The 10,128-nt window shown below is 37.3% G+C and overlaps 1 protein-coding gene across 1 annotated transcript in view; it reads left to right on the plus strand.

The window, feature by feature from the left end:
- LOC150084621 (serine/threonine-protein phosphatase 2A 56 kDa regulatory subunit gamma isoform-like) overlaps positions 1-7,796 on the plus strand; it is a 387,095-nt gene extending 379,299 nt beyond the window's left edge. Inside the window, exon 16 of the mRNA XM_090376516.1 lies at positions 7,421-7,796. Within this exon, the coding sequence (XP_090232642.1) occupies positions 7,421-7,561 (141 nt within the window). The 3' untranslated portion in view covers positions 7,562-7,796. The remainder of the gene's footprint in view (positions 1-7,420) is intronic.
- Positions 7,797-10,128: the final 2,332 nt, after the last annotated feature.

Consider the following 10,128-nt stretch of genomic DNA (forward strand, 5'->3'; position numbering starts at 1 on the left):
TTGGATAGGGCGATCTGATATGCCTGTTTGTTGGCAGCAATCATTAGCTGCCTCCAGTCCAGCTTGGCTGACCGAGATGACCTTTTTGCATGTTGTAGTTTGAGCTGCACCTTAGCCCGGATGAGGTAGTGATCAGATCCGCAATCAGGTCCCCTCATGGCACAGACGTCCATGAGGGATGAGCGAAATCGGGCGTTGATCAAAATGTAGTCCAGAATTGCTGAGTCCTTGCCAGATGTATAAAGTTGATGTTTTTTAGGGTGCTGGAAATGGCTGTTTTCGATGATCAGGTTGTTAGATGCGGCAAAGGACAACAGACGTAGTCCATTGTCGTTGATCTTCCAATGACCAAAATTGCCCATTGTTCTTCCCCAACCAGATGTGTCCACGCCAATGTGGGCGTTAAAGTCACCTGCGAGGATGATCACTTCTGTCTGTGGAATTGAATCCAGCGTATGTTGGAGCTGGTTGTAAAAATCATTCTTGGTTGGGTCCAGACTAGTCTCAGTTGGCGCATAGGCGGAGATGATGTGGGTCTTGATGGTACCCTTGACAGTAAGGACTGCCAGGCGGTCCGATATTGGTTGGAAAGCGACCATGCTACTGGTGGCCTGAACGTCGACCATAAAGCCCACTCCTGCTTCTCGTTTCTCACCACCAGAGTAGAATAGTGTAACCACTTCATTAGGTGCTGGTGGTTGGATGATCATCGTTCCAGACCCGGTGAGCCTTAGTTCAGATAATGCTGCGATCGATATCTTGCACCTAAGTAGTTCTTGGGCAATGATTTCCTTTTGTCCAATGTGGTGTCCCGTTCAAACATTCCATTCGCCAATGTTAATTGCCCTTTTCAGCGTAGTAAGCTTACTGCTGTGGCCAGTGGTCCACTTCACACCGGCAACCTGGGTTCCCAGTGCTGTCACATCGGCTACCCCGGATGCGGTAACATTGTTGATAGAGCTTGTTCCGGATTTCATGCGGTTTCTTGCCTAGTTTCCTTGGTTTCCCGGTTCTGGTCATTTCGGCAGGATGACCACCCTCCTCCTTTCGCAGCCGGGCTTGGGACCGTCCATGGCGGAGTTGTTAAAATCCTTACTGCAGCTTAGAACCTTTGAAAAACCATAGTAATAATCCAAAACTTGGGCGCTATGTAGAAATGTGGCAGCATGCTGTATACAGACTCCTGTACCTGTACAGAAAGGACAGACAGGATAGGAAGGGAAGAGGGATTATACTGTTAGTTAAGAAACACAAAATCTGAGGAAGTGCATCCAGTTAACATAGATGGACATAAGCACTGTGAAAGCAAAAATAAGAGTAGGAGTGGTTTTAGGCCTGATGAGTACAGTAAACAACTGTACAGAGAAACAAATTGGACCAGTAAATAAGAATTTCTTATCATGGGGATTTTACCTTTCCAGTTATTAACTAGAAATTGTAGATTGGTTACTTACAAACTAGCAGGATTTTTGTGGATTAATTGCATAACTGTTTTGTATAGAAGATGTTAAAGAGGCAACAAGGAAGTTGTAGGAAGGAGTAATACTCTGATCTGATTATCAACTGTACTCATCAGTACAGTTAAATCTGATAAGGGTAAACGAATGAGAATAAGTAAATGTATTGCATGTGCGCTAATTAGGAGCATAGTAATTAAAATTGAATTTGAAGTCCAGTTCAAATCAATAGCAGACATTGTGGGGATATTGTAGACATGATGTCACTCAGATATAAAGGATGCAGAATATGAATTTCAGGTAAACAATATGTACAGAAAGTTGAGGGGAGATTATACTTTTAGATAAAAAAAGCACAAAATCAATGGCTGTGCATCAAATTGACATGGGCGACCAGCACAATGTGGAGTCAGTCTGGTGTGACATAAGCAATAGAAAAAACAGAGTAGAAGTGTGTTATAGGCCTAATGACTGGTGAGTATAAGGAGTAACTGTACAGACATATAGAGTGGGCCAGTAACTCAGAGTGTCTTATAATGGGATTTTAATTTTCTGATATTGACTGGAACTTGTGGGTTGGTCATTCATATAGTAGCAAGAAGTTTGTAGATTTATTGGATGAGAGTGTTCTACATCAGCTCGATAGAAAGGTGATGAGAGATATCAGTATCCTTGATATGATTATCTTCAGGGAGCCTTCATGTATTAAGTATCTACACATAAAATACCCACTACAATTATCCCACCAATACACTACAATTACTGTAGTGTATTGGTGGGATTTACATTGAGTGATCATTGAATTATGACAACCTACCTAATACTTTGTAGGTCCTTGTTTTGCTCTCAGTACAGTAGCCATCCGACGTGGAATTGATTCACCAAGATGTTGGAAGCTTTCGGGAGGTATGGCCAACAGAGCTGTGTAATGCGATCAACGATGCAGGTATGGAGGTGACTGGTGTATCCAGACGCCTGCTATGCCTCTCCATAGTGTCCCACAAGTGCTCTATTGGATTGATATTAGAGGAGTTCGGAGGCCAATTAATATACTGGAAGTCAGAACTGTCAGCAAGCAGTTGACGATAGCAGAGACCACTGATACGTTGTTCCACATGCACCAGGGGTCAAGTTCCTGCCAGTGAAACATGCCCCACACCATACAACTGCCTCCACCGGCCTGCACTTTTGATACCATGCATGATGGATCAAGGACCATGTTGTTGATGCCAAATCCATACATGACCATCCACTGTGTGGAGTAAATAAAGTGACTCCTCCGACTAGCACACCTTCTTCCAGCCTTCTAACATCCAACTTGCATGCTCATTGCACCAGTCGAGTCTTTTTTACTCCGATGAACCTTGGTTAGGAGAGAATGCCGTAGGGGTCGTCTGTTGGTATAGCCCATATGTCTCAGCATGCGATGCATGGTCATGCCAGATATTGTTCTGGGTTGACCTCTGTTGTATTGCGTAGTCAACTCTTCGCCAGTGCTGCGCCTGTATGAGTCATCGAACCTGGTGCTCACCTCTAACATCAACCTTTCGCTGACCTTTGCAGTTTTGCCTCTGGGTCGTTGTTTGACCATTTTGACACCAGTACACTTTAACTACAGTGGCTCTCGAATACTCCACCAGTTCAGCTGTTTGGGAAATTGAGGTATCAGCTCTTCAAGCACCCACAATCTGTCCTTTATCAAAGTTCGATAAATCCTTCCTTTTACCCATCACGCACGGAATTTTACTGAACCATTGACACCTTATCTGTGGTATATAGGTCGAGTAACTTCACACTTTCATACCTCACGTGGTCAACGGGACGCATTCAGTTTTTATAGGAGTGGCATAATTCAGTGATCACACAGTGTATTTAAATATGTAACTACAGTAAGACCCCTGTATCTGCTGGGGATTTGTTCCAAGAACTACTGTGGATGGCTGAAACTGCGGATATAAGCGAACACCTGCTGACCCCATATATAATGTGATTTTCTTGTACATACATATGTATAATAAAGTTTAATTGATAAATTAAACACACAGTAAGACATTACTAACATTAAATATGGTAATAATAAAGTACAGCAGAATCTTGATTTATTTACCGGGATTGGATTAACTAGGACACTTAAAGAACAAACGTTCTAGTTTGATTTAGTGTGTAGCATCGATTGTTGTGTTCCGGCGCACTGCAAAAGGACAGATTTTGTTTTGTTTTTTTAGGTCAGGGATGTTAACAAATTCTAAATGAGAAACATTTTCAGAGGTGTCATTGTACAAGAGGTGATCATTTAATTCGCAGGCTGGTACAAGCTTTTATGTTTATGGTGCAAACTTTCCATAACTGCCTCTAGAAGTGCTCTCCTTGAAAACTACTGAGCAGACTGTGTGCACAAGCCAAGTACTTGTCGAGCTAGTGTAGCATGAAGATTTTTTTTTTTTTTTTTTTTTAGTTGCATGTCACTGACGATCATTTTGAATCCTGAAAAAGGCCTCTGAGGTTGGGCAAATTCATATTTTACCTGATTTAATGCTAAAATATGATCATTTTGAAGCAAGTATCATGTCAAACATACAGATTGAACAGTGATATGTGATTCTTTATTGTGTCAGACTGAGCTTAAATGCATTGGAAACAGTTAAAGAGATGAATTAAGCATATGAGTGTTTTGGTAGGATGGCCATATTTAAATGGCACAAGCGATTCTGTGAAGGCCGTGAGTCTGTTGTAGATAACCCAAGGGCTGGTCAGCCTTTCCTTGGAGTGATCCAAGGAAGCATGCTTATACATGCTTCCTTAAAAAAAAAAAAAACCACCCTACTTCATCTGTCCATCTCTTCTAACACTCTCCAATTCTTCCTTAAATTTATTTTAACTACCCACTTCCACCACAATTCCAAATGGTAATTTATTCCAGCAATCGATTCCAGCAATCGATTACTCTCTGGCTGATAGCAACTGTTCACAGCTCTGTTTTTTAGTTTATCTTGTCTTGAGTATTTGTGTTGTCCAAAAAAAATAGTAAGCAAGACCATCATCCTTAAGTTTATTGGGTCTATTTAAAGTGTTAAAGAATTCAGACAGGCCTCCTCACAAGTCTTAGATTCCAAGTCTTGCAATTTGCATAATTGAAGTCTTTCATTGTAAGGGTACTCCTTTTTTGTTGATCAAGAGTACTCCTGCTTAAAATGAGGCTTCCAGATCTGCATTCAGTACTCAAGAAGCAGCCCAATGTTTTCCTTATACAATGGGTTAATTACCACCTTGTTCTCGCTAGCAAAGTTCCTCTCCATCATGTACAGAATCTTACGAGCTGTTCTAGCAACCTATCTTCAATTCTTCAAGAACTTCTTGTTGGACTGTACAATTATCCACCTGAGGATAATTGTACAGTCATGTGTGATACCAGTCATTGGTATATTATCCTGGGATTACTGCTGCCCATATACAGTACCTTGCATTTATCAATGTTTAAACCTCAGTTTCCACTGCCTGTATGCCTAATTTTGTTTTCCATCATGTTTCAGTAGGATGCCTTAATGCCTGTAATTAACCATCTTTTTTATCATTTGCAAATTTAGATAGTAAGCACAATATGTCTTTATGAGTAAAGACATATTGTGCTCTAGGGGAGACAGACTCTCCCCTAGATCATGAATCTAGGGGAGAGTCTGAAACCACCATCAGAAACCACCTGTCTTCTGCCACTCAATAATCCCTTTATCTGTAACACTAACTAACCAATAATGCCATACTACTCCAATTTGTAAGGCAATCTTTCTTGTGGAGCAGTGTGAGAAGCTTTACTGAAATCTAAATATATGATGTCAGATTTATAGTTTGTGTCTACTTCCTTTCTTACTGTGTTATAGTAACTGATCAGATTGGTTGGACAGGATCCCCCTCCCTTAACAAACACATTAATTTTTTTTTAAATTTAATTCCATTCCTGTTAGGATGATTCTGGAATATTTCTTTAATTCACTGACTCCATTATTTTCTCTGGAATAGAAGTCAAACTTATGGGTCTAAAATGCTCAGTCACCCTTTGAACCCCAACCTTGCGAGTAAGAGAAATACAGTAAACCCCCGCTATTCGCAGTATCTGTATTCGCATATTCGCGATCGCCGATTTAATATAAAATGAAACCTAAAAAAATGTGAATATTTTCCACCATAAAAAAAAACATGGCGTGGCTAAAATTATCTTTCCCAGTCAAAACAGCGCTCAGTGGGGGGAGAGAGGGGTGACAAAATCGCGAGCGTGGATGTTTCTCGCTAATCCTTGTTCAGTATGTGTTATGCACTTGTCATGGAAGGTTTCGTCGTTCGCTTTTAATTTATATGCTTATAAATTTATAAATTGATATGCTTAAAAAATGATAAATCTACCGTTTTGCAGTGTAAAACAGACTTTTTCGAGTGTGTTAACGGAAGAAAGTGACTTTATTGTGGACAAGTTCTTTCTAACCCGTACAAAAATATGGCTACGAATAACAAGAGAAATGTGAAAATATCAAAGAAGGTGATGACATTAGCGAATAAAATTGAGTTATTAGATAAAATTTCTAATGGTGTAAGTGTCTCCTCAGTGGCAAAACATTATAAAATCAATGAGTCAACGGTACGATCAATGAAGAAATCGGAAGAAAAAATCCGCCGTAGTGTCCTTGAAAACGCGCTGATTGCTTCCAAAATTTACTCTGTAACTTGTGATGTTAAATTAGAAAAAACGGAAAAGGCTTTAAATATGTGGAACTCAAAATAAAGTTCCATTAAGTTCACTCATTATTCGTGAAAAGGCAAAACTCCTTTATCAACACTTTAGCGAAACTGGTGATAGCACTGGCGGGATAAGTTTTTAACTAGCAAAGGGGCTGGTTTGAAAGATTTGTTTGAAATTTCTAATAAATATTACATTTATTATTAAATTGTTTCTTATTTCCATTTCGATGTCATATGCTTGCATTTCACTATGTACATAGTCATATTATGAAGGTACATATAATACATACATAGACAAAATTTTAGACTAGTTTTTCTTATATATTTCATACTTTGGAACGGAATCACTATTACTATGGGAGCCATAACTCAGTATTCGCGACATTTCTCAGGAAAAATAGCGGGGGTTTACTGTATTTGTACACCTCCAATCTGTACTACTTCCCCTGAATCCCAACGATGTTCTCATAATTATGGCTTAAGGCTATAATTATGATAATATAACTATGGATAGATCACATTATTTATGATGGGATCAGTCCAGTTGTTATATTAAAGCCCTGCTTCTCAAGGCGCCTCCGTAGCCAGGTGGGAAGGAGCAGCAGTGCGTAGCACACGCTTCTTGATTAGACCGGGGTTCGAGCCCGTCACCACCAAATACGGAGGATGCAGAAAGGTCAGGGAATGACCACCGCATATCCCGGAGCAATATGGCCTTAGTTGCTAATGCTCCTAAAATCCAAAAAAAAAAAAAATAACAAACCCTGCTTCTCTTCTCTTCTCTTCTCTTTTCTTTTCTTTTACACCCACTCTTGCAAATTTTTGAAAATCAAAAAAAGAAAGAGAGAGAGAGAGAGACCTCCAAGTGCTGATAAATGTTACTCTGACTGGTCATCATTTTTTGGCCATTCAAAAATTATGACCATGTGGCTCACAAGAGTTGTTCTTGGCTGAACAATAACACATAAATCTTATTGTTTCAACATTTTAAATCAAATTATCATTAGTCAAAGATATTATCAATTGAGGGACCACTTTATATAAGATAACACACATGCACTGTTTATTGCTGTATACCACATTAAAAATAATATACTCAAGAGATTTCTAGTGTTTTTTATTTATTTATTTAATTTTTTTTATCTTATCTTTTAATTATTGTATACTTTCAGTAGATAGTTATAAATTATTGCTAATTTGTTATTATATTCTAGAATTTTTTTTCTCCCGTATAGGCCACTATAACAACACAAAAGGACAAAATCCTGCTACGTAGAAAATCAGAACTGCCTCATGATACCTTAACATTAAGAGCGCTTAGTGATTACAAACGGCCAGAAGAATTTTTAAGTCCTGCTCCAACAGAAATGAGTTAAAAATAGGGAACTTAGTTTAGAAAATTTATTTTTTATTGAGGGTGTCTCTTGTGGTGAATGAGTCCAGAACCCTCTTGGCCTTAAAGATGCTAATTTTGACCGATGCAGATCAAAATAAAACTGAGGTGCTCAATCCTTGCTTTTTCTACATTCCTAATAAATTCAGATGAGACCGTGTCAGTATCTGTCTTTCTGTATTTGGGCAGAATGACACATCATCCAAAAGATTTTTTTATGTTAGGACTGTGTTGGTGGAACTACAATATCCATACAAGATTTATGGAAATATTGACTTCATAATTTATATTCAGCTTTGAATTTCTATTTGCTATAAGAATGAAAAATATATGCTACATCTAACATTAAAATCGAGCAGATTTATAATAGACAGTGAAAGGAAAGAAGATATCTTTGTCATCCTGTGTCCTAGTAATTTCAAATGAATTGTACATCACTCCAAATGGAGAAAATTCCAAGCTAACTCTTACAGAATAACTTGTTGGTATTACTTGTTGATTATTCATTAGTGTTCTTGTTGGAAGCCATTTAAGCTCATACTACAAGTATATCATTTTGAAAATTGTTGAATTTGGGTAACTAGTAAGATAGTGGTGTAGTTATCTGTATGGTAATATAATGAAATAAGTCCAGATTATCTCCAGGATATTTTTTTTTTTTCTGTAAAGAATAAATAACTAAAAATTTATCTAAGAGAATAGGACAAATCCATGTGCTTAATAAATAGGCTATGATAAGCTGTAGTTAATGCAAGTTAACTGATATTTTTTATAATGGTATTGGTCTCTCATGTTGTGAGGCTTTTGCAATGCCATCACTCAAACAGATGCTTCGGTAGTTGTTCATCATTGCTGCTCTTGTCATGATGTTTCAACTCACTGCCTACGAGATTTTAAATTGGTACACAAAATATACTTTACAACCCCCCCCCCCCCCACATGGTAACTTTATTCCAATTTTGGGTATGTATTATTAAAAATAGCGGGATTACAATAGTATGTAACAAACTAAAGTTTGCACTTCAAAATATCTCTCAGGTATGAAATACAATTGTGAAAAGATGGCTTTTTGCAATTGCATCTTACTCTATTATGTAAAAATACCACGCTGAGTTGCCAAGAAGTATAACGCTCTTAATAAATAGCAATTCTCACATAAGAAGCATAATGGTATTCATTTGTGATAGCTTCAGATGTCATTTTGAGAACACATGGTCATTTTGAATGGAAAATTTAGGTTGCCAAAACATTTTAGGGAAACTATAGTGTAGTAGTTTTTATAACTTTGTTTTTCTTAAATCATATTTCATTATGCAGTTTAGAACTGCAGTGATGGTATGGTGGCTGCAATGCAAATAAATAGTATGAGCACAGAATTTTGCATGAGACTCCATTTCCATGGTGAAATGGCATTCTTTTCCTTTCCCATGGTCTATTTGTTAAGCACATGGATGCAAGTAATACTGAAAGTACTTTTGTTTTTTAAAACATATGTGACATGTCTACTGAAGTATTAATTTTTAGTTATTTGAATTCTCCTAATTTTACATAAAAGTTGATTTCTGTAATGACTATACCTGCCAACTTTTCCATTTTTTCCAGAAACTTTCTGATACCTGTATGTCTTTTGTAGTAAGAAGTTTCCTCTTCTAGAATATAGAACGTTCGTCACCCCTCCTCCTTTGTCCTCTCTCCTCAAAAATTCACAAATATGTGTATATGTTATTTTATTTATTGATACAGATATCAAAGCTTTCATTACGTTTTTTCCGTTTTGTACAGGGATTGCCACCTATATGCTAAATATACACTGTTAGGGTTTTAGCAAGTTTTGTTCAATGTGCTCACTTGTACATAGTTGATTTTCTTAATTATATATTTTAAAGAATATTTTTGAAATGTCACTTTTCCTGCAAATGATTTCATTTTTGTGAATAATGTTTTCTCTAAATGTATCGAGTGTCAGACACAATTACATAGTCAAAGGGTACTGTGCATTTGTATTTTTTAAGTGAGAAAGTGTTATTTATTTTTCTATAATGGTATCTTTATCATATATAATGTCCTACAAATTGTCCATACCCAACAGCACATTTTTTGTGTGTTTGTGAAGAGTTGCAAAAACACTGGTATTTAATAGTAGCTGATTTGTATATACAGTCTGTCCCCAACATACATAAGCGATACGTTCCAGGACTTCTTACATAAGTCAAGTTTTAGGTAATTCAGGAATGACTAATAAAATATTGTTACTATATCCCTGATAAGCCAAAATTACAAAAACTACATAATATCCCCAGAAGAACAAAGAAAAATAGTTAAATACCATAACAATTAAAACTTTATCTGGGGACAGCAGTGAAGCAACACCGCTTTCACTTATTCTCTTAGGCAGCATCCATGATAATGGTCAAAATTAAATTTTCTTTAAAGAACTTCACAGGGTTAAAAAAAAAAAAAAATTTTTTTTTTTTCCCCCTTGTTTGTTCTCCAGCACCAACCACCAGGTCAGGGGAGTTTACAATAAATCATCAATACAAACGTTAATTG

The sequence above is a fragment of the Mastigoproctus giganteus genome, chromosome 6 (assembly GCF_048544385.1).
Source record: "Mastigoproctus giganteus isolate SK-2022 chromosome 6, ASM4854438v1, whole genome shotgun sequence".
NCBI lineage: Eukaryota > Metazoa > Arthropoda > Arachnida > Uropygi > Thelyphonidae > Mastigoproctus > Mastigoproctus giganteus.